Source organism: Columba livia, chromosome 2, assembly GCF_036013475.1.
Source record: "Columba livia isolate bColLiv1 breed racing homer chromosome 2, bColLiv1.pat.W.v2, whole genome shotgun sequence".
NCBI classification, from domain to species: Eukaryota; Metazoa; Chordata; class Aves; order Columbiformes; family Columbidae; genus Columba; species Columba livia.
This window is the reverse complement of record NC_088603.1, coordinates 28,065,033-28,091,250: the sequence shown is the minus strand read 5'-3', so window position 1 is coordinate 28,091,250 and position 26,218 is coordinate 28,065,033. Positions and strand designations below refer to the sequence as shown.

Below are 26,218 nucleotides of genomic sequence, written 5' to 3'. Positions count from 1 at the left end.
ACTTCACATCACTCTTCACAGTGCCAGAGATGACAGTGCTTGGTGAAGAGGTTTGGATGGAGCTTTGCTGTGGAGTTTTCTTTGTGATTTTTCTGGTACCACTCACAAAAGAAGGATCTACTTTAAGGTTTTATATCAAGTCTTGCCACAGCTTGTTACCCGTATTCAGAGAACCGCTACTCAGAAATGGCTGAACACTTTGATCTTTCAACAACAGACAAACAGTTCAGATTTCCAAAAGGGTCTGTGTGTATAGTACATCAAGGCAAAGCCTGAATACAACTGAGTTTCTAACACAGACAAGCTAGATTTATAGAACTGGGAGACTAATCTCTTGATGAAAGGTGTAACTCAGGCATCATGCTGGAAGAAACTTTGAAGGAGTCTGAAGAGATACTTCATCTCTACAAAAAACAAACAAACAAAACACTCACAAAACAAAGCAAAAAAATTGACCAGAATTTCCCCATTCTCCCTGTAGCAACAGTGGCAATTAGGAAACCTAGCTACACAGAAAGGTGAATAAGCAAGCAGGTAAGTATACAAAAATTTATGTCTTGCATTAGAATGTGGGAGAATGAGGAGAACAGGGATAAATCTTCATCTTCCCCTTTAAAAATTTAAGAACAGAAGAGAAAAACAATGTCTACAAAAATAATCAAAAAGCAGGGAGAGTGTTGTATATAAATCTTTCATTTCTGCTGTCTGTCAATGCTGTGCATTTCCTCCTGGTTCAAAAGTTAAAATACCCTATTTTTTTATTTAAATGAAATCTAGCTTTCTGAGCTTTCCTTGGGAGCATGCTATTAAAAAAAAAAAAAAATACATACAATTTCTGACTGATTTCTGTCACAAACAGCTTGCAAATCTTTGAGAATATAGCCTCTCAGTGTAAAATTTAGACAGTGAAAACATTAAATGGGAGAGTGCTGATAGGCTGGTATGTCTCCATAGGCCAACCAAAACCTTGAAGCTCTGATATCCTGAAAGGAATCATGGAGCCCTAGAAACTGAGGTTCTGTCACTTCACAAGTATGTATGTATAATTTGGCAGGCAGTAGTTTCTTGACAGTTACAGAAAGAAAAGGCTTCTTGGGTGGAAAAAGAAAGATTAAAACTTTTTGAAAAATCTGACCATGTATCTGGAGCTGACAGGTCACTAAACATGCAACGCAGTGAAAAAAATATAATAGATACGTCTTCTCATAATTTGTCTTTAGCCCTGAATCTGAAGTACCGTAGCTTTCCATGATGTGGTAGATATCATCACACACGAAAAAAGAGAAAGTAACGATGGACACATAAATAGGAATCTGCCATTTCTTATTCATCCTCCAAACATGGGAAAGAGAGAGTTTCCAGCACAGACAACCCAGCTTCAGAGCAGCCACACTAAGCAGGCAGTAGCACCTAGTCCATGGACAGAAGAATCCTCAAAACCAAATGATGCTCCATCTTTCCACCAGTGGGAGTCCAGTAAGTCTACCATATACTAAAGCTGATCTTGAAATCTCAATAATTTTCTTTTTCTTCTACAAGACTATCTTTTTATTACCAATTATTTTCCATCTCAAACTCGAAGCCACAACTACTAAGAGGAACAGGGAGCTGCGCTAGCTTCCTGGAAGTTTACCTTCACCTTCTCCCTAAGCAGCAGAGAAGCACAATCAGAGCACCAAACATAACCAAAATGAGCTGCGGACAGGTATGAGGTACACTACTCCCAGGAAAGCAGACATAACTTGTGCAGTGAGGAAGGAGTATGAAACATATGCCTTCATGGCACCTGTTTTACCAAGTACGTCAAAGAAGTAGCAGATCCTGTCTCTTGGGCACTTGACAGATGCAAGTAATATCAGCTATGGAATTTGCTCTGCAAAGAAAATGGGGCCAAGTGACTGGTATCATGAAAACATGTACTTGAAGATCCAACCATTACAATGGTGTAAATACTCCCCGACACTGCAGCATTCTGGGCAGCAATATAGGTATTTCGGTTTGGAATATAAGGCAGGAAAAGAATAACGTGCTATGCGGCAGGAAAAAACAAAAGTGCAGTAACAAAACACTCAGTTTTAATGGGGCTGCTAAAAAACAGAAAGGGTTTGGGACATTATTTTCCTCGTGTGCCCAGAAACAGATCACATCTCACCATTCCTGTCCAAGTGCTCATTAACATTTACCAGCCAACAGGTTGCATTTCTACAATTCAGGCTGCACAACACAGTAACTTCTACTGCTGAACAAGTCACAAACTCCTTATTAATGAGAGTGAGCTCTAACTCGTTCATGAACCATTTGCTAACAAACAAGTTAATCAGTAGGTCAAAGAGTAAAACAAGCATTAGAAATTCACCCTAAACCTTTGAACACAATCTTTCTATTGGTATATGCAAGTGCACATAAAAAGTGCAGGCTCTCATATTTGATTCTCTTTTATTCCAAAGTCCTTTTCAAGTCTCTGTTAGAGCAAAAGGGACCTTGCAACAGGAGTTTTCTGGTGTCAGTGTAACAGATGCAGCATACAGAAGTGCTTAAGGGAAGAGAAAAATCAGTTGTCTGAAATTCTGATGTCTTTAAAAACCCACATGAACTGAAAACTACTTCTTTTAAAATCTGGGTTCTTCCAGCTCTGGATAAATTCCAGTTCATGGTAAGCTATAACTTAAATTGTCCCTATTCAACTTCAACAGAATTTCAAAGTAACTATTCCAGTTGAAAGGGGAAAAAACACCAGTGGTTCAAACCACTACTTGGTTTGTGTCCAATACAAAGACTCTGATAGCAATCTTTATCTCCCATCTAGACGTGTATCTATTAAAATAACGTTAAAGCACCCTGGCATTATCTTCCAAGTTATATTCAAGACTTCATAAAAACAAGCAGTAGAACCCTTCAGAATAAAAAAAGAAATTGTCAAGGTGGTAAAAAAAGGTACACTTTATCATTACAAAGTTCATATTGAGAGCTGAGGACTTTTAAACTTTTTTAACAGATCCACTACAAGAAAGCAAGCATTGCCTATTTCACTCCTAGACAGATTCAGTCCTGACACCCAACTGTTTCAGTTCAAGGACAAAATTTTCAGCTACCCAAAGTTTTTTTATGTGGTAATACAAAATTCATTTGCTTGCTTGGGATCTTAAGTCTATACATTCATTTTTAGGTTTTTTTAAATGCAAGTCTTTTAAAAAGAGTTCCCAGTTGTGTTAAACAAATGCATTTAATTGTAATAGTATTCAAACTAAGAGAGGAAAAATATTTTTTTAAACTTAAAAGCACATTGAATATTCTATCAAAACCAATTAAAACTATGCATACAAGTATTTGGCTGATTTACAGTATCAACATAACAAAAGATACATGCTAGAAATCATTCCATTGTTGGAGCAAGAAAACATGAACCCAAACTGCCAAGACAAGCCAAGGAAACTGTAAACAGCTACCTACTTGTTTACTGTCAAATGATATGGGAAACAATTGAAAATGCTGAGCAGAACTACTGTTACCTGTGTTACTCATAACAAATGCAGTTGCCCAGGAGAGGTGATTCTTTTATTTCCATTACTTCAGCTCTTGCTTTCAGTTGCCTATACCTTTGTCAAATTTTGTCTGAAGTCCACCATGCAACATTCATCTCTCCTATCCCCTTCTCATCAGAGATTTCAGCACAGGTATTAGAGTGGTTTTAAAAATGAGATTAAAATGGAAGAGGGATGGAAATAATTTTCCCATTTTATGCGCTAATACACATTATTGTAGCTTTTTACCTGGGAAACCGTTGTTCAAAGCTTTGGAAGATAACTTGTTTGTTAGCAAAAATTTGTCTGAGGATCCTTTGTGGTGGGAACATGCCCCTCTATTCCCTTGGAAAAGCCTTTACATTTGGCAAAGTTTTAGCAAAAATTTCACTTTGGACGTGTTCAAGGAAGATGTTTGGAACTGGCAGCAGCATTTGTTAGCAATTCTCTCTCTAGTGGGCTTTACAGTTTGAACAGAATTGCCCCAGAGAGTTTTTCCTTCCCGAAACTGCCAGTTACTGTGGCACAAAGAAACTAAGTGCAGATACTCTTGGTATTGAACAAACTCAACACCCACCACAGAGGCATTAAGTAGCCAGCCAGAGAAGCTGCAACCAGGACTTACAGGTGAGAGAAAAAGGGATAAAACAGAAGCCAAACAATGGAGAGACAGAACAGACAAGGAGATGGAAAGTAACTGAGTAAGAGCTCAAGTAAAGGAAGACAGACGAGAACTGGCTGGATAAAGCATGCAGAACAACATGGGAACTATGAACCCAGGGAACTACAAAGGGCAAGAAAACTGGCTTGAGAAGCTGGAGAAAGAAAAACAGAGGAAGGGGAAGAACTATAAGTTGCAGAATACAAGGACAGGTTTTGGGATGAACAACCATTGTAAAATTTGTATAGAAATAATTCCCTTCCACACACCCCATTTTTCCATTACTGTGTTCTATCAGAAAGGAACCGTGAAATCCATCGGCCACACATTCCTTGTATTTCTCTTGTGGTTTAGCCCATAACGAGGATGGCAGCCTAGCACAATGGATCACTGTTATCAAATGGCAGAGACTCGCTTACATGCGGAAGGTTTCACTATCACTGACAGTCACAGCCCTGTGGTGAAGAAAAGCTGCTTGTTGCAGAACTTGATCAGGAACTGCCAGAAGATGAAGGATGGTCTCTCAGTAAGAGCAAGCAAGCATTATCCTGGAAACACAGATGCTATTCCTTCCCCTGCCACAATTTGTGCTGGTAGGTAATGTTTAAGTCAAAACTTTTAAGACACTCCTGCACTAATTTCCGGGAATTTAATCTGTGATTCTAAGTGCTTGCTCACAGCTGCAGACAAAAGCACCCGGACAACTGAAGACCTATGTACTAGCAAATCAGCTTTGATGGCTTTCATAACAGGTACTCAACAAGATGGGAATAGATAACCCTTTCTGGATTGACCTCTCTTTGGCCCAGGTCCTCAGCTTTAAACATAAGGCTACTGCCACCACTGGAATACAAGATTATTCTGTATTTGTCACATCTGATTTTAAAATTCAGGTTACATTACTGCTTTTGACAACTATTCCTCCTATCAATGATGGTCTGGAAGAAGACTACAGGTTGCCAGTAACATCATCTCCTCAGACAACCTACACATTTCTTCTCATTTTTTAATAGGACATGTCCTATTAAACAGGGAATGAGAAGAGGGGATGCAAAAAGCCCAGGGCGTCAGGGGAAAGTCCCATCCCATGACAATATGCCGCAAGATTCATTTATTAAAAAGAAAGGTGTAGGTCTTGAAGAGAAGTTGCACCCTTCCTGACAGCGGCATGAGGCTGACTGCAGGCCAGTTATTAGGTAGCAGACAGAGCTAGAGTTACATGAACTCTGAAGAGAATAGAGTTAACTGGGACAAAAACTGAAATATTGTCATTTTGGCTGAAATGGAGATCATTTTACTGTATCTATTTCCTCATGATGCAAATCCACTTCACTTGTGGTGGGTTCCTTCTAGTTGCATTTGTAGTCTGCAGCAGAATATGTATGATTAAAAGAGCTTTGCAAGTAATCATACCATCACTGTATCAACATTTACCCTCCTTTCTAATTTCTGAAAGTGATGTCCTCTTTATCTCCACCCTTAAACTTGAATGAAATTTCCAAATAAGAATATGCTAATGTAGCAACTTAAACTTTGCCTCTTTCAGGAGAGCAGCGGTTAAGAACAGAAAGGTAGCTAAGGTAACTCTGAGCAGAAAATTAGTAAGCAACAAGCTGGTTCCCCAGCACACACTCTGGCCACTTGGTCACAGCCAACACTGAAGTAGGAAGTGAGGAAATCCAACAGGCATAAAATAACAACCAGTCTTGAAACAACTCTTAGGTTTAAGTAGAACTTGTTTCAAAAGCAACAGAGGAGAGGGAAAGGGTGTAGTTTCCTGGACTTCAGATAGGGACTAAAAAATGTCTTGGGCATACTCAAAACAAAAGTCTCCACTGTGCAAAACTTCTCACCTCTTTTAGTTGATCAGCACTTCCCCATGATGCTGAGCGCTGATGTGATCTCTTTTCTGCTCCTTCTTCAGCCCAACAGCTAGGCGTCTAGAGGGGAAAAAATAAAAAGAAAATATACTGTACTGAATTCTCCAGGTAAGAAAAACTTTCGGCACAAATAATTGCTTTACTCTTTCTGCAGTGTCAGAGTTCAGGCGTTATACATGAGGAATAAATTTCAGAATCTGATATGCAGCAGTAATAGTCTCAATACATAAAAACAATTTAGAAAACTAAGGCTTTGCAAATGTGTATTTACAAAGAAACAGAGGCCTGGCAATCATAAAAAAAACCCTTACCTGGCTACTCCCATGTGCACTTTGGCATCCATTTCTAGTTTTCACCCAGTCGACAGTTTAGAAAACCATGAGATTAGAAAAAATAGACTCAGAGACCAAAAGCCAGGATTCACTTCTCCCACTTTTTTTCCTTAATCACTAGGCCATATAATCAATTCCTTCTTGGTAACTCTGACTTGATACAGAGTTTGATACACCTCTTATTACTTTTGGCACCAACCTACACGAGCATAACAGTGGAGAGTGGGCCTTTTCTAGCCTTGTCTGCAAGCCCAGAAGGTCAGGGACTGTCCTTGGATGTAGGAGCTATAAAGTTAAATGCTAAAGACAGAGAACGGTCTGGAAGCCAGATCTCCCAATTCTTCTTCATTCACAAAAAAAACTATTACGAAAATTGAGGATATCCACCAGCATTTCTGAATAAGAGTCACCAGCTGTCAGAGAAGCAATAGGAACATCTAAATCCAAGGAGACTTCAAGGTATAAACCATGTAAGACTCAGGGCTACAAGCACCTATACAAATTAATGAAAAGAAAAAACAAAGGGGTTTCTTTCAGCAATTCCTACTAGTTATTAGCTCAGTATTTCACAATAAGGCATCAAGAAATAAACCAATACCACTAAAAGCGATGAGAATTTAGTAGTGAGGTTTTTCGAGGAGGGGACCACTGCTGTCCAAGAAGACAGGACCCCAGCCCAGCAGGACAGGTAGGATCTGGGATCCACCTCCCTGCAGAACTTCCTTCTCATGCATGGAAACCCTGCTCCTCCACAGCTTTCCTAACTCTTACTTCCTCTCTAGGGTCTAGAAACTTCTGTAACACACACACACACACATGGCAGACACTGTTGTGCTCTGGGAGGAGGCCGAGCATCACCTTGGAGAACACCACAAAACCACTATCTACAGCTCCTCACCCTTGCTGCCCTGTGAAGGGAGGTGGAAGCCCCCTCTGTGGCCAGGCCACTCAAGCCAAGCCCACCAGGCCAGGCCTGGAACCATAAGGCACTGACATGCAGCTTCAGGCCACAGGCTATACCTTCATAGCTATAGTATTGTACGGCCCACAGCCTGGCACTTCTAAGTGCCAATATTTAATATGCTAAGTCATTTTGTGTCTTCTGCCAGCCCTGCACTTCCCATGGTTTTGGTGGGGCTTTTTCTCCATTATTTTTACACCAGCAAGCTGTGTGGGCAATTAGAAAGCAAAATGGAAAACATCAGTATCAAGGTTTTTGCTACATGTTCCCAGGAAAGAAAAAACAAGTCTTTATAAAAGTTAAGAGTTCTGTGTATTTATTATATGACTCTCTTTTGTGTAGGGTCTGGGGAATAAGCCAGAAGATAATGTGGTTATGAAATAAAATCAGTAAAAAGAGTAAAGAGTTAACATAGCTACTTAAAACTATGAGGAAAACATGGGAGTCCCTCAGGCAGGCAACCTGTGACTCTCGTCACCCAAATTGGAGCCCCTGCCACACGCTACCTGTCTGTGCATCCTCTCTCTCTGCATTTTAGCAGAGCCACATTCTAAATAATTACTTGTTCTTGTAGATTGGGTACTTACTACCTCCCTGAAATTCGTGTGAAAGACACTGTATTGCTTTTAATTTATTTTTTTTTTAATGCTGAGGTGGCTTACAGATTTCTGAAGAACTGGAGAAAACAAGGGAAATTTTCTCCTTTTTCAAAATCATGGGCTTTCATCCTCTATTTCGATTTATTTTCCAATTAAAATTGTTCTTCTGTTATTTTACTATATTCTAAGTACAGCTGGAACCATACTCTCATACGAAATCAATGCAAAGGGAATTCTTTGAAAATTTATCTTCCAAAGAGGGTATTCTGAACACAACAATGCTCCATAGTTTGGGAAACAACTCCAGGATGAAGTATAATAGAAACAGGCAGTTCAGGTACTTAAATATTTACCTGTAGTGCAGGAGAGTGTACCAGGGATCACTACAAGCTTATAGGTTTTCAACTACAGCTTAATAAACAGAACAGAAAAGACATCAAGCACCTAAAAAGCCTATGTGAGTTTCTCAATAAAGAGAAGTACACTGTTAAAAAAATGTAGAAAGCAAGAGCTTGCTTGTATTTTTTAATAAGCACAGATATTGATCCAGACAATAAGAACAAAGCCAAACAACTTAATCAACACTGTTGACTATTAGTAGAGAGAGGTGGGAATCCCTATATTGCAGCTGACTTAATCAGAAATTAAGAATATAAAACATCCATTCACCTAATACTAAATTTTTTCCTTTCTCAAATATGCTTTGACACTCTCTTCCATTCAAATACCACCTCCCTTGAGACAAAGATTACTGTGGTAAATTAAGTCAAGTCACAAACTTTAAAAACATACATACAAGTATCAGTATACAGGGGCCAGACTGTGTCCCTCAATTTTATTTGCAGTTATTAGACTACAAATACTATATGATGATTCTATAGCACAGTACTCAAGTCAGGCAATGTTATATTAATGTGCTGTTTTTACTCAGATGGAAAAAAAAAAAGAAAGGTTAAGTTACTATAATATTATAGCAAGCCAGCCTTCTTCAAACCCTAGAAATTGCTGCTTATAACACATTGTAACCCACATTATATGAAGACAAGTTTTGGATTTGTAACCCCAAATTCTCATATTCAAGCAAAAGCTTAAAAAAAAGGGGGGCAAGGGGGAGAAACCAAACAAAACCCACAAAACAAAAACTCCAAACAAACCCCACACTTGTTACATTCAAATAGAAATTCCACTTTTTTTAAGTTTAGCTCATGTATGGGCACCTGGTTATCTCACTTCAATGTTTTAATTTACATCACAAATAAGATGGGGGTGTACAGCACCCTTGACACACCACATTTCATGAAAATAGTTTTCCCATCTTTATTTACAACTTTCACAAAACAAGATTACCCATGGAAGCCTCCATTTGAAGCTGCGAGTGTATCTCCCATGTGTTAAACATACTAAAACAATAATGAAAGTAAAAAAGTAACTCAAAATGTATTTGAAGAAAAATTTCTCAGTCATAACAAACAAAACCAAAGTTGAGGTACATCAAGTCAGGAACACAGCAGGAGAGGTCACAGGCACTATCTGTGAAGCTGGTACTATTTCAGAGCTGAAACAAATTTACAGCATCACTTAAGTATGAACCGAACTCCATGAAATAGAAGGACTATTCCTGCAAGTCTACATCCAGAAACTAAGATTTAAAACATTTTAGGAGAACCTTGAAAACACTAAATAACACATAACGTGGCTTCAGAAGGAGAATCACTGATATTCCAAAACATGAAGGTTCGTGGTCCCAGACCCAGTTGACACAATGCTTAAAGCATGCACACAGGATAGGACATGCTGAGAACACCACATCTGGCTGTTCTCCTCAGTCTTAATGTAAATCACAACCACCATTGTTCTAACTCACCCAGCCTTGTAGAGATTAGCATTTCTTCCAACATGTTTAGTAATTCTGCCTTGCTTTTCCAGCTATGTCAGGGATATACACCTACATTCTTTCCACTTCATTTAGATCAAAATGACTGCATGGAGTACCAACCCACCTAAACCTAAAATAAGACTGAATTACTCTAAATATCTCACATTTTATTGCCAGCCCTTCACTCTAATTACTATACCTAACCTGCATTCCAGATTAACTACATTGGGGGATGGGTGCAAATATTAAGAACATAAGTCTTACTTTTACAGGAGAAGCAATAATGTTTTTGAAAAACTTTCACATTAAAAAGAAACGCAACACCACCACTAGCAGACAAAGCCTGATGAGTCTTCAGATGTTTTCTAAAGCATTCAAAGGCCCCCTGGAAATTTTAGAAAAACAGCCTAAAGATCTAGAAAGTTAATTTGACTACAGGTGACAACTCCTCTTAAACATCAGACAGGTTAAGAGAAGTCAGAATGACAAATTCATAGTTACATGACATCTCTCCCTCCTTGTCCTTTCCCCTAACATACGTCATTAAAATATCCCATGAAAACAATGGTTAACTAATACACCAGTAAAAAAGCTTCAGGTAATTGAGCCTCCTGGTTTATTATGAATTCGGGGCGGGGGGAGCGGGAAATCACTGAATCATATTCCACTTGGTTATTTTTGGTCATTTGTTCTTTTCTTTGTATTGTTCAGACTGAGAAAGATTCCACAGATTCTTTAACTCGCAATATCTTTGTTATGACACCAACATCATATGTTTAGCCCTAATCTCTCCTTTTTAATTTTATAAAAATCTTTAAAGTAATTTAGCTACTGCCAAATAATTATATAAATAAATTATAGTGATTATCCAAATGTTTCTGAAGATCCTGAGGTCAGGCATATCCATTTCAACATTGCATTATTCCTCAAGCTAGAAAGGCATAAATTCTTACATGTATAGCATGAAGGAGAAGTATACAAAATTGCTCAGTGCTTCCAACAGAGAGGGAAAAAATGAGGAAGGAAGCTATACTGAGTTTTAAATGGCCTTAAGGAGAGTTCAAATTTTACTGAAAAGGAGAGGGAAGTAGGACAGTGGAGGAAATTGGGCAGGGGATCACAAAGTATATCAACATATATAACTTCCTATAATAGTAAGTTTCCCTACATTTCCAAAATACTTCAAACGCTACTAAATAAAATGACATACCTTTGATTATTTGAAACTTGCTGGTTCTCAAAGGTTAACTAGTTGCATGCATATGCACACATACACACACATGTATAAATGCATGCACAATTCTGAGATCTGGAATTGTACAAATATCACAATGCACAGTGCCATAGCACATTTTTCCAAAAGCAAACATAACAACCTCACTTCTCTTCAGTGTTTTCAGTCAAAACACTTGAGACACACATATATGAACTACAGTTATTACCCTCCAAGATGCAACAGGAACTAAAACACACACACAAAAAATTGTTTCCTCTATTTAAATTATAATACCCTTCTTTTTTTTTTTTTTAATCCTGGTTTAATTTTAGACAAGGAAGAAATATTTTGTTCGTAAGCACTACACAGGTTCAAAGAACTTAACTGAGAAACAAGAAGTTGTAATAAAACTCATTAAAGGTTCATCTGATCACAGCAAAGATCAGAATCTGACTTTTGGTTGTTTCTTTTTTAAATCCAAGAATTCTAAGAAACTTGGAACAGCCACAATCACCACCTACATGAAACTGCAAAAAAAATGAGGATTTTAAATTAATGTTTAATTAGGGACAATAAGTACCCTTGAAAGAGAAATAACTATTCCACCTACAACTTAAGTTATACTGACAGTATTGTTCATGAGTTTAGAAGTAAAACAATTAATTCTCCAATGCAACATGCTCATACCAAAAAAACACTTTATTGATTTTCATTATCTTGGTTTTATTGATTTCCTTTGTTACCATCTCCCACTCTGCTAAACTACCAAGTGGTATTATTTTTAGCTACTATAATCTATATGAACTCCCATGAACTAAACTGTTACGTAGCCAAACATGAAGTAGTGGAAGTATTTGTGCTGGTACTCAGGTAAAGAGGAAAGTTTTAATTTAATTTAACTTGCCATTAATGCATCCTATCAACAACCTGGATCTCATCTTTAGTTCTTGGAATCAGCTATACTTCAAACTACATAGAACACGAACAACAAAAACCCACACAACCAAAGCATAAGTCAATATTTTATGACCAAGTTAATCTACAAGCGTCCCTAGTGAATATTTTATTTCAAAAAAATGGAATTCACTGTGCCGATCGCATTTTACATATTCATATAGTTCCAAGTAGTCAAGACATTTTTTTCAACTCAAACTAAGCATTGCTAAATGCTTGATTTTTGCATAAATTAAAAGACAGCTAAGATATCCCCACAAATCCACACCATGAAACTTCCCTGCCCTTCCCCTTTGAAAAAAATACTTCACCTTGTACTGACAACAGTACTTCCTTTCCCCTCCATTAAATTGGATTATGCTGAAAAGGTACGACTTTTTCTTTCCTCCCTGAGCTTTGTTTCTGAATGAGGCGAAGGATGGCAGCCAACAGGTCAAATAACCTAAACACTTACTTGAGCTCACTAGGAAAGCAATTTTACTGCCAAATGCTTGGAGCTCAAATATTTATAGAACAAGTTTGTTTCTCTTTTCTGTAACTGGTGAAAAGGTTTGTTTGTGAATGTTTAAATATTCTAAATTTTCTATTCATAAGGGTATTTGCAAAGTTTGATACGGATGTATGTTTTAAGAGAGAGGGGTTAAGAAATACAGTAACTACAAAGCATGCTACTGAACATCTCTTGAAATTATAGCTTCAAAACAGATGACCTTCAAGGCATAAAACTATGAAAAGGAAGTTACCTTGGAAGTAAATCCGGGATTAAGATCTTTTTAGGGAGAACTTTCATGACAGTAAAGACAACTGCTTGCTCTTCCTTTTTGCTAAAACTGGCTGGCTGGTTTCATAATGAATGAGTAGGATATGAAGACAGCATTTTCTTAAAGGTTCCCACAACAATTTTTAAATGTCTCCAGGAACAATTTAAATCATCGCATTCCCAAATTCATTAAATGGGATTTCTAGAACAGACAGATCTTCTTTCCTTTCTAAGCATTCTATGCTTATTCTTTCCCCATCACAGGACCTCCTGTGTGGCATTACAGTATATTTTAGAGATGTGGAAAATTATTTATACATTCTAACTTGTCCTGAGAAATTCAGTATTACATAGAAGACTAAAACCTAGAATCAATGTAAAGAGCTGCTGCATTTGCTCTGTCCAATGGTGGTAGAATGGGAGACAAGTATATTGCAAGTCAGTGGAAAACAAACAAAACTTAGACCTACAAGTGGAGCTATGACAGAAAATCCTTGATATTTTAATGGTATCATATACATTGTAACAACATAAACTTCCATTAGAATGGTTCTTAATGGCAAAAGAGAGTTATAAGCAAAAGGCAGGATGACAGAAGTACCATTTTTCTTCACAGGACACCCATGACAGCAATGGATAGAATCATGGTACCAGACATGGAAAACCAATTTAAAAGCCATCCCTACCTGGCCTGTAGATTGAAAATATAACCAAAGACAGATAGTTTCTTCATGTTTCCAATTCAGTTTAGAACACAAGCTCAGATGACTTACTCTATATCCAAATAACACTACTGAAAAATCCAGAATGCACTCCCTTGCTAATAATTTAGGTTTTTTTAGAATTATATATTTTATACCTGTTGGGTAGGGATCAACCTTGTAGGCAACAAGCTCCAGCATGAGGAGGAATCAGGCAAGAAAAACCATTCAGCTTTGTAGCCAAAGAGCACGAGAGCCCTATGAATGCCACAGTAGTCCCCCTGCCAGGGGTTCCTGCTCAGGACAGAGCCCTGAGGAGGAGCCAGGGGTAATAACCTCAGTAGCCTTCCCTTTGTAGCTGGCGGTGAGGCTCTCATTCTGATGCCTGGCTTCAAGAGGCATCTCTTCCACAAAGCATTTTTGTTTGTCTTTCTTGCTACCAAGCACCAGAGGGAACATCCCAAGCCCACATCACTTACTCCCGGCTGCTGCTTCTGGATTTCCCTTCTAGTGACAAACAGATCAATTCTTCTTAACAGCAGCCTCTCTCCTTCTCCTCCCCCACAAACACACTTTTAAAGACATACAGATTTATTACTACAATTTAGTAAAATCTTTAGTTTGTCAGCCACTTCTATTATGGAATCTTTGGGTTTTTTAAATAACAGGATAATTTTGCATATAGCAGCTTCGAAATATACCAGATACAAGCCTGAGATTGAAATCTACATATTTAGCCTCAACAGAACTGCCCACATACAGACAATTATTTTTACCGACTGTTTTCTAAAAGCGTAAAAATATTCTCTGTCACATATGTTACTGAATTGACACTGATTAAAAAGCACTACTGTACCCTATTTTTAGGGCTTTATATTTATTAAAAAATTAAGTGAATCCACATTTCTTTGGAATTAAGTTGAGCTAAGATTCCAGAACAGGTGATAACAGTATTTATCAGGAAGACATCAATTATACGAAATATCTCTGTTGTCTTGTTTTACAGCTTTTACCTGAGTAGATTTATCTTTCATACATGAAGGGTAGTGTACGTGGGGATCACGTGGCCACTGTCCTGTGAGGTAAGGTCCTGTAATTGTGTCCAAAGAAGAAGTTCGCCTTATGGTACCAGAAGTTCTGATTTGCTGGGATTTTGGCCTGTCCACTGTAGAAAATCAGAACAAAATCAACAAAAAAGTCAGGCTAAATTTGATGTGAAGTGTTAAAAGCTAGCTATGACACACAATGGCAAGAACATGTCAGAAACCTTTGTCTAAATGCCAAGCTGAAAAGAGTGCTATCACATGAAAGCAAATAACATTAGACAAGGGAGAAAAAATACAAAAGGGAAAACTTAACAGTTACAAAAAACAGCACTGAACACAAGTGTTCAGATCTACAAAGAACCAGGCTACTTATGTGATATATTTTCATCAACCAAAAACATCAAGCAAATCCAGTGATGATGCAACTCAGGAAAGTCAGACATACAGAAACAGAAAATATAATGTAGTATCAGTATAGTTTGTTGTTCGTTTTGTTGTTGTTGTTTTGGTTTTTTGCCTGCCCGACCTCCCCCCTTTAAGTCAGCTTGCTTAGCTTTCTAAATACTAAAACACAAACCATGACAAAAATTATGATTCTTAGTAAGATGCACATCTGACTTCTTGCCCTCATGTATGCCATTCCATATTATTTGCAAGACCCCAATACAGGCCTTAGGCAAACTGAAAGCTGCCATGGTTGCCGTCACCCATCACAAGGCCTGCCAGCTCTGACTCCCCACTGTGCTTCTCTCCCCATACACTTGCATTTCATTTGGAAACCAGAGACTACGGTGATTCACAAGACTGTTGTTTCTCACAATAGAGCTTTACAGTGCATTGGATCATCTTGCTTTGTCCTTTAGGCAAAATTACTTCATATACTCGTTTTCTAGACTCTACATAAGCCAACCAGCACCCCATATTACAGCTGCTCTCTGTCTTGCTCATCTCAACCACTAGAAGTTTGCGAGCAAGATTAATTTCAATGCAAGTGCATGTTATGCACTGATGCAGCCCACCAAAAACATGAGAGTGGACCTTCTACCGCATTTCTGAGCCCAAACGTGGCCATCAGCCTCCACACACATTTTCTCTTTGCGTATCATCTAGAATTGCTGGATCTCAAAATGCAGACTCCACCACCGATGCTTTATATAGCATTAAGCACAATGATTAGGGTACAGCTTGCGCTAGTAGGGCATGCTTATAGTACGATGTATGTACATGGTAATGTTAAAACAGACCGTTCTAGAGAAATGTAGAATTCCTGAAACATTTCATGAGCAACTCATTTTAGCTGAAGAGTTCTAAATAACGTAGTGAATTGGAAGCAGGACAGTGTATTATGCTGCCTCTATATTATATAATTGTTTTGACTGCCTTATCTATAAATCAAATCCCTACAATTTCAAACAGTCCTCATAGGATTACAATTGTGACAAATTAGCATTTTAAGAAATGTTTTTGAACTATTAAACGAGGCCTGAAATCCAAAAAAAGGGTGACAAATTCTAAACGTGAAACCAGTATTTCCATTTGTGCTGAAACACAAGTGTACCTCAAAGGTGCATACCTAACAAAGCATTCACCCAACCTTCACTGTCATGCTAGGGCACTATGCTACTCTCCAGGTAGCCTGAGTTTTGAAAATTTCTCCTCGTTAGATACTTGTTACATGCAAAAAACTACCAGAAATTAGTTAAATATGTAAGTAGTTAAGTGTGTTCACATAAACTGGCAAGACAATGTCTGAAGGTGGGGAATAAGAGCTGTGTTTTTTGTAAACTTTACATTTGAAAAGTCTTGCTGCAAAATAAACATGAGAACACAAGTCTAAAACACACAAATAATACATATACAACCAGAGAATGAAGTAAAGCCTGTGTGTTGTTCTACACCCAGGGGAAATGCAACAGCAATCCCAATAATAAAAACTTACATAATTCCACTATAACTGAATGGAAACACCACCAAAAGTTACTACATTAATATCTTTCCATTATAATCTGGGAAGTCAACTGCAGGACACCACCAAACCTAAAGCCAGGAAGAGGAAAGTTCAAGATGCAGTCTTCTAAGTCTCTGCTACTCCTCAGTATTTCTTTGAATTACAGGAAACTCAGAACACTACTGCTCAACTGCATAAACCAATCCAAGTTAACACTGATTTAATACCAACTCTATGCCATTGCTGTCCGCACTTCTTCCATCTACTTTGAGATGGCATGCACAGATGTGTGAACCCATCCAGTGAAGTGATTCACCGAGTTAAACATACAGAAAACAGAAACACACCCCAAAAAAGTCATAAAAACTGGTCTCCCCCATTACAGGCAGAGTTGGCTTAACGTAATGGGCAGAAACAACCACAGGAGAGCCAGGAGGAACAATGGGTCTGCCACAGCACTGGTCTACTCAACAACAGTGTTGGCTCTGATTCTCTTATGACATAAATCCTTAGATCATTAAGCATGAAATTTGAAGGAACTTTTACAAATTAGCAGTTGACAAACTGTCTTGTACATTAATGTACCTAAACATGACTGGATGCCACGGAGAGCAAAGTTGAACAGGACTACAATAGTGGTGGCTCAGATCAGCTTAAATTGTTTTCTAAATATTAAAACTGCTCTCAGGATTTATTTCTTATTTTTGCTTTTTTCTCACCTCACTATAAGTCCAGGTTCTCACTACTCTAGGGAGCTACTAGAGAACTTTCAATTCTTCCCAGACTTTGATTACCAATGGGATTTTGATGCTACTATTACAAATAGCCTTCTCCAGTGGAAATAACCAAAAAAAAAAGGCAGCAGCAAGTACCATCCACTATCTGAAGCACTTCACAGCTCCTGAAGTCAGCCAACAGACTTCAGCATTCAGAAAGGCTTCATCAATATTCAGACATGTCTAAAATTACAGACTGATTTTACCCAAGTTTCAGACTATACCTCATCTGACAACATCCAAGTGTATGAACAAATTTTACTGCAGTAAGTCAGAACAATTGTCTTCCTCAGTGATGTGAGTGACACCTCACAAGGAACTCAGCTCTACTTCCAGAACAAGTGAACTTAAGGAACACAGCACTTAAGAAGCATCATGTTACCTTGAAAAGTTAGCTAGACGTTACAAAAGTGGGATGTATGCTCATAGGAAGGCAAAATACCTCATGTGTTACTTAAAATATGCCACAAATTTTAATGGTATGTATTATGAGGCTTTTACTACACATTTCTATTTCTAAATGATGTTACACAAAATGACACAAGGGGCCACCTGAATACTATAGCTTGTGAAATTCAGTGGGATCCTACCTCCGAGCAGGAATCAACTAAAAAAACCCGCATGAAATCACGAAATGATGGTTCTGCGTGCTGCATTGAAAGCCAAAAGAATTCTAGTTATACCACCTAGACTGACTGAAAAGAAGTTTCCATTTCTCTGCCAGCAAAATGCAATTTAGTAAGAGACTAACACATGACAGCTCTTCTGAAAAGGACATAGGGCTCAAATAAAACCATCTGCTACAGCTCTAAAATGAAGAGATTTCCTTCCCATCCAACATAGCAGCAGTTAACCTGCATGTAATCTCAAAGCCATGTTCACAGTCCATTTTAGCTTAAATAATGCCTTCTGCCATGCATGCAATGAGGAAAATCACCTGCAGCAGAAGAGCAAGATTGACAGCTAGTATTGGTACCGTTATAAAATCTGCTTCAGCTAAATCTAGCAGAGTTTATCTGTCAGCATCTTTTCTCCCCATCTCTCAGCAGTTGGCAGATGCAGTTCAAACTTGGCCAAAACTTTTCCACTCATATCCTCGCATGGATATATCCAGCTTAAAAAGACTAGAATTATCCTAAGAATTTCTCAGATGACACAGATTCCTGTCAAGTAAAAAACATGAAATGAAAATATGATTCATTCTTCCCTAAAACTAGGAGTATTACTATTGTCATCTCATTACCAATGTCAGCTAACTCCGACACACTCATGCCTAAAGGTTAGGTAACATTCTTGCAGTAATATCTCTTATCTTTTCTTGAAAGTTCATCTATAACTTAAACTGCTTACCTAAGACAGCCAAGTCATGACATCATGAAATGTCAGTACTAGATTCCATAACAGTTTCATGAGATGTGGAGTATTAGCAACTGAACTGAGGAGTAACAACAAGACCCTCTGATTCACCTTCAGAGCTACTAGTAAAATGAGTCCCAAGCCTACGTCTCATCTGATCCTGAAGAATTTCAGAGTTTTCCTAGGAAATTAATACTAACATCAAAACAATTTTGTCCAGACATACTAAAGACTCTTGAAAGGACTCACAGTGATGAATATCCTACTCTGCCTAGGACTCCTTTCAAGAGCCCCAAAGTCAGGATTCAAGTAGTCTAGTCTGAAGGAGATACAGAAAGTAGACCTCGCATTACAAAGGAGTATCTGATAATTTTACAACAATCTACAGAACCAGTAATTCAGAAGTGTCTGTGTGAATGTCTCTTAAATAATGAAGTACATGGGAACACAGCATGGGAAATCGAAGTAGAAACAGAAACGTGAATATTAAGGAATTGTGACTCACAGAGGCTACTAAGAGTGATGACCCAAAGCTTCAGTCATGGTGACCACAGCAGCGGCTGCTGATGACTGTGCCACATGTCTAGTCAAAAGTCCTCTCTCCTGTTACACCTTCTACAAGCATGAAAAGGGATAATGCTTGCTTTGGACAATGATTCTTGAGTACTACAACAGTAGACTTACAGCTACAAGAGGAGGAACAGTCTGAAGAGTCTAGTCAAGGGGGCTTTTTGCCTTTTTATGTTTTAAGCAAGTATATAGTGATACTGTACTCATTCCTGAATGTCTATTTGATTGGCTTCTCCTGTTCCAATTATGTAGGTAGAAGGACAAACTGGTGCACATTTGCAGGATTTCGCTCTATGATATTCCGAGGAAAAAGACTGAATAATGGGGACTTAGAGACCACTCAAAAAAAAAAAAAAAAAAAGGCATTTCAATCTTGGTTCTCAAGAAGGCTTTTCTCTTGTAACTGGAGCCAAAATCTCTCAAGAAAAGGATTAACAAGGGATTTGGGGTCCCTAGAAGTTTTACTCCACAGGACAGATGTATTGGCTAAAAAGACATTTCCAAGTTGCCAGTGACTGACAGACTTGTTTCTGACCCAATCCGCGAACTGGCTGAATGACTGCATTAACAGGTCAGAGTGGAACAGAACAAAGAGGATACTGTTTGCCATGTACTGTTCACGCAAAATAACAAAAATTAGGATTTTAAGCAGCAACTTAAGAAAATACAACATCCTAATATGTAATTGAACAGAAAAAATAATAAATCATTGCAGTCTTCCTTCTATAATTTCAAATTAAAGAGTTTAATCTCTTTAATAGCTTAAAACAAAGCAAAACACTAGCTTTTTCAAACACTTAAAATGCAGTACACTGTTTTGCTACCAAATGGATATTTAGAAGATACAATAAGAACGGCATTTTAAGTTATCTTTTGATATATCTCTAAAAATACCATACATTCAGCTCCAAAAAAGTTTACCTTCATTGTGCACACCACATTGGTTTTGATTCAGCTGTAACAACTTCAGAAATTATTCCCAAGTTTTTATTTTCAGAAACTGATACAGAGGATGACTAAAAATGAAGGGGGATGACATTCTGAAGTAACTAAACACACTGATATACTCCATGCTAATTTCTTCTCATTATCCATAACAGCGAACCAATTATAATAAAAAACAGGCATGGAACAGCACCATAATCTAACCAAGGTTACAACAACCAAACTGAACAAGCAGAAAGTCCACTTTATGAGATGTGAGATCTTTTCAGAGATCCAGGTACATGAATTATGTGCTTTTCTACAGAGGAGGGGAAAAAAACAAATAAACAAAAAAACCCACACACACAAAACCCACAAAACAAACAAACAAAACCAACCAACCAAAAAAAACCCCACAAAACAAAACAAAAAAAAAGGAGGGGAGGGAAAGGGGGGAAACCAGTCTTCCACATAGGCCATTTTACAGTTGGGTGCTTAGGGCAAATTCAGTTTTGTACTTGATGAGTCTTAGGAGAATTCAAACAGCAAGTCTATCAATACAAGAGGTAGCTTATACTAGGGGGGGGGTGACAAAAACAAAACAAAACAAACAAAACCCCAGCTTGCTCTTTTATAGGAAAGTTGTAGACAAAGACTCACATAAGGGTTTTGGAAATCAACCATATTGAGTTATCTTTTATAGCCATGACTAAGCCACCTAAAAAGGGAAGAGGTCTTCTGATTAGTCACTGAATCCAACAGGTAGACCAAGGCATTTTCTTCCATCAAGGAGGTTTTTATGCATGATTCTTCAAGACACAGAGCTCTACTCCCCTCACTGAACAATGCTCAGAGCCAAGATAACAGACACCCTGAGGAAGAGGAACAGATGGATCAATCTGTAGGCATATGAATTTCATTTGACCTACAGCTGACTCAAAATCTTGGTTGTCTATGCATTTATGTTGAAACATGGTCTCTGCCTCATGTCCCTATTCCACCCAACTACAGGTCAAGTAAAGCGTGACTACACATATCTTTCAGAAGTAAGATTTTGGTCACAGCAAAGCTCCCCTGTTTAAAATCAACATTATCCTTGGAGATCAAGCATAGAAAGAATGCTCTAATCTCAGTAAGAAAAGTAAATAAACTATAAGGAAGAAAGTTTTGGCCCTCTAAAGCTAAGTTATTCTTGTAACAAAGATTACTGCTGGCATGTATAGAACCTGTATACGGAAGACTAATCACTGAAATACCACAAAAGCCTGCTTTGTTCAATAGATGTAACCTACACATTCACACTCCAATAGGGCATCAGGTAGGTAAAACACTCATTTCAAACCCATCAGATTTTTAAATTTTCCACATTTTTACAATATATTTTTCTGTGTAAGGCTATCACCTCAAACTTACATGCTATGCAAATGCCTAAAGTTTAGTATCATTTAATAAAGTACCTCAAAAATGTTCCTACTTTTGAAAGTTAAAACAAAATTGATTTACAGCTCAGCAGCAAAGTACTTGGGAAAAAGAGCATATTGAAACACACAACCAGCCATAAACTGTTGTGCACTTCTGCAGCTACAGAGAAGTTTCTTCATTTTAGTTCATTAATGTAAATCTGTCGAATGATAAATTTATCCAATATTGAGAAATGAACCGGGAACCAAAAAAGGCACTAATGTTGTTTCTTTTCTTCCAGTGTATTAATAATTAAAATATTGCATGAAATCACAATCACATGCAATTAATTCACCAACTAAAGATAATACCACCTTTGTTGAATAGACTTTTTGACTCTGAAGGGGTTTTTTTTTCATTATAATGATAATACAATTTAACAAAATGTGGTAGAAAAGTGAGGGGTTTGTATACCTTTAATTCCACTTTCCATCAAAATGCAGCTAGACATAATCTGAATTAAAAAAAAAATCCACAAAGAACTTTAATCAATGCATGGTAGGTTATACAATGCCATTGTAATGATCACCAGTGATCAGAGATAGGAAGCATTCCCCCAGCCAGAGCTAAATATACTAAATAAGATTAATACTTGTTTTTTTTTTTTCTGAAAAAAATACTGAAAAACAGAAATATAAATCCAGGCTAAAACTGATTGCTTAAATAAGGCTGCCCAACTTTGCTAATTAAATGATCATCTTTTCATTACCAGTTAAGTCATAGAAACAAGTGACTAGACACAAATAAGGAGCCCAGTTCTCAACTATCACTGACAAAACACACAAACTTAAAACCAGATTACCAGCTCAGTCTTACAGCACCTGGGTATTTTGCCCCCACAATTCCTACTGGGAAAAAGCTGCAGCAAGATTATTTTTCGGATGGTTTCGGGCCTGCTTATAGCTTTCCACATAAACACGGACATTGTCAAACCAATCCACCCATTCATGTCCTATCACTAACTTGTTGTTCTTCCTTCTCACCGCTGTCCCCTTCACTGCTCACATGGACTCAAGAAAAAGCAATTGTATTTTTTAATCAGATTAATTTTTTTAATCATCCCATTGTTGAAACCCAGAACCTAGAGTCCTTCTCTGAGTCTGCTGTGGTTTAATTTTACCTTTCTTAAACTGAGGAGCACCAAAGCTGTGGGGAGGATCACAGATGATGCCTCGGCAGGCCCCTGAGCAGCAGGTTGCTCATTTCTAGAAGACCTGACCTGTGCCCAGTACTACTTCACTCTCTTCATGCTGGCAGTTTAGACACCCCACCACCACACAGCTCCACGCTCCAGCATTTTTCAAATTGCATGTACCCACGTAGAGGAAAAGATGTGCTGCTCAAGTACAACCTCATACACATGAACCTCCGTTTTTTGTTTTTAAATCCCACTTTCAAAAATTATTGTTTCAATTCCCAAGGTCCTTCAAATCTCAGTGCATAATCTTCCAGCATACTAATTAAACCTCCCAAAATTAATCAATGGTTTCATCATCCTAATTTTAAAATTTGCCTAAGAAGATAAGATCTACTTCCTGTCTAGAAAATCAGTTCTCTTATCAAAACCACCATTTTAGCATGACACAATTTGGAAAGTTCATCTCGCACTTTAACATTTCTCCCTGCTTTCCACCATCCTCTAGAATTTATTCTGAAGTTTCACCTATGGCTGAAGAGAGACCAAGGATTTCTATACTTTAGAACTGGAGTCAAAATTTTTCACGTTTTAAAAACATCAGTATGGTATCTGCTATACTTGAGTATCAATTCTCAAACGGTGTCACTTCCTATTCAGGAGATTGCCTTAGAAAGTTGAAGGCAAGCGTGAACTTCTGAGTGAGCTTTTCTAGAACCCTGAAATGGAGATCACTTAATTGACTTTATTCAAATCTAGGATACATATTTATCAAAGTCATGGAAATTTCTGATTCCAGATTACCCTCTCCCTTGGGTTTTTATTTTCTTTGTACCTTCCTGAGTTAAAAATCACTGTCCTTATTGAAAACTGATTACTTACACTTTGCTCTGGTAAGGACAAAGCATTGAATAAATACCTGTGGTATTTCCTTTGAGATTTTCACTGCTGTTCCTTGGAGCTGATTTTGAAGCCAGATATTCCACCAAATCAATCTCAGGTCACCCTAATCTCTTTTTTTCTTGGTACAGAATGGCTGCAACTCCTTTTTCCTTATTTTTCTATTTGTGTGTTTATACTGTTGGTCTTAAAGTGTGCAAAGACCAAGACCGATTTTTAACAATTCTCAGCTAAGATACACTTCTTGATTAATAACATGATATTGTGTTCTCAGTTCTTCCTGCTGTTTCTTGCAGGATCTCCACTTTTTCCTAGCAGCCTTTAGGAGATAAGTGACCATGCAATCAGATGCTTGAGTTTTTCCAATGTTTGAAAGATTCCAATACTTTTAACATTTTTTATCAAAACAGATTCTCTTCAGATTTTCAACTATTTCCTATCTGAAAATTTACTCCAGACTTAAGAAGTTATTTAGAATTTACTTCTGTGTAAGACTTTTTTGTTTGTTTTGCTGCATTTGCATGCAAAAAGGCCTTGCTGTAGAAAACATCTCCAAACATTCACTGTATATACAGTGCCAGCACACCCTGCTTCTCCCAGATCTTGTCAGACCTATCTTCAATGTGGTCAAAATGAGATTCTACTACAATTCTCACAATCAAAAGATTGCCCCACATACTCCAACTTCATACTAAAGGCTACATGCACCACTAAATAAGATCGAGAGACTCCGATCATCTTAACAGGCTAGATCCTTCTTTGGAAAAAAAATAAGGCAAATGCATACAACAATTCCACAAAATTTGTATTTTAAACAATATACAGACTGCACACTTCAATACAAAACTCTGTTTGAACGTATGACTAGCTCTGTTCCTACAGTAATGCCCAAAGGTTATCTGGATCTTCTGTGCAGACAACTTGTTGGATATGCATCTTGTGTCATATCACGTATGAAGACTACTGACACTTCTTTGAATGAACACTTCTCAAATACTTTTAGAACATGCATGACTTAATTACATTTTTGCCCATGAGACATTTTTCTTTTCCAGATTAGAATTCTCTCTTGTTCCCCTTGAAAAGAACATGAAGTATTTAAAATGTATTTTATGGTTTCTTTGTGGGGGAAGAAAACACTACAAAGGTCATTACTCAGGGCAGGGTATCAGATACAACAAAGGAGCCACTGAAGGTAAAATACCAGAGAAATCAGAGTATGAGAGAAAGTATGTGTAAGGGTATTCCACTATCAATTGCCACAATTAAGCAAACACGGTGATCAGTTAAGAATGAAAATTTTAAGACCTTGAACTGAAACCTACTTCTGTGAATACAGCTTCTCCTGTAACCTGGAAATGTCCAAACTAATGTGTAAACCTAAGTCTTACTCTGCATTCTTCAGCATTTAACTGATATTTTTAGAGTCACACTGTTCAAAGTCTGTTCTGGGACCCTTGGCATAAATCTGGCTTTATTTTTAGTGTGCAAGCCAACTCTCCATTACTTTGAAAACAGAAAATAAAGGTATCGTATATAACAGGAAGACTTTACATAACATAAGGCATACAGGATATGGAGGTGCAACACCTAGCTGCAGAGAGTCAACACTGCAAAGCCACTTGGGTTTTGCAATGTACTTTCCAGGGTTCCAGACTCCCGTAAGACTGATAAACTGACACGTGACGCTGAATTTAAGCTGACTCCATGTGCAAGACCTGTACCCACCAAACCCTTTCAGGGCACAATGGCACCACAGTTATACCTGCTATATCATCATCCTCTTCTAGTCCTACCAGGCCAATGAGCTCTGCTGTGATGTGCAGGAGTGGTACTGAGACCATAGTAATTTCCTACGGAGACCCATAGGTCTTGTAGAGCCACTCACTGGTCCCTCCATGCTGTGTCTCAGTGGCCCAAGTTCTGGTAACACAGTGCAAAATTTTCCAAGGTTTATCCAGTAACATTTCTGATCTGGCATGCATAGAGTGCTCCATCTAATGAAAGCACCTGTACTGTTAGCCTTGGAAGCTGTATGTTCACAAACCCAGGCGTTTATATCTGTACTTAGGTGACACGCTCCCAAATAGTCAATGGTCAACTGCATGTCATGCTTTGAAGAAGTGGGCTTTGTATTTACGGTCTTATCTCTGCAGACTAGGATTAATAGAATTAGATAGTAATGGAGCACTGAATAACCAGAATTTGTTGTTTTCTGGTAAGAACACATTATTTCCAAGTCACGGTTTGGCTTCCAAATGCTGACAGATGTCAACAAATTATTAACATTTTTAATTTTTTTAGTACTGCAGCCTAAGCACCTATACTCTTCAGTGTTTTTTTTCTAACCATGATGCCTTTAAAAAAGATGTAGATATACAGGTAACCCAGCTAGCCAACCTTCACAAAGCATTTCTATCAGAACTCCAGTAGGCACTGTACACTGAAACATCACAGATTAGAAAGTACAGGATACAGCAATACCCATTTTGCCATACATTTAATCGGTTCACAATCAAATAGTTACTGTTACAGAAAATATTTCTAAAAGACAGATTTATACTTACTAAAACAATATTAGAATTCATTTAACTACAAAAATGAGTTTCAGGTTTGCAGTATGAACACCAGTGATCTTGGA

The 26,218-nt window shown here is 37.8% G+C and overlaps 1 protein-coding gene across 5 annotated transcripts in view; it reads right to left on the bottom strand.

The window, feature by feature from the left end:
* GLCCI1 (glucocorticoid induced 1) overlaps positions 1-26,218 on the bottom strand; it is a 60,753-nt gene that overhangs the window by 21,211 nt on the left and 13,324 nt on the right. For all 5 annotated transcript variants that reach the window (XM_021281716.2, XM_065051152.1, XM_065051153.1 and 2 more), the window contains 2 exons: positions 14,475-14,626; positions 6,036-6,122 (listed from right to left, as the gene is read on the bottom strand). In XM_021281716.2, coding sequence (XP_021137391.1) covers positions 6,036-6,122; positions 14,475-14,626 — 239 coding nt within the window. The remainder of the gene's footprint in view (positions 1-6,035; positions 6,123-14,474; positions 14,627-26,218) is intronic.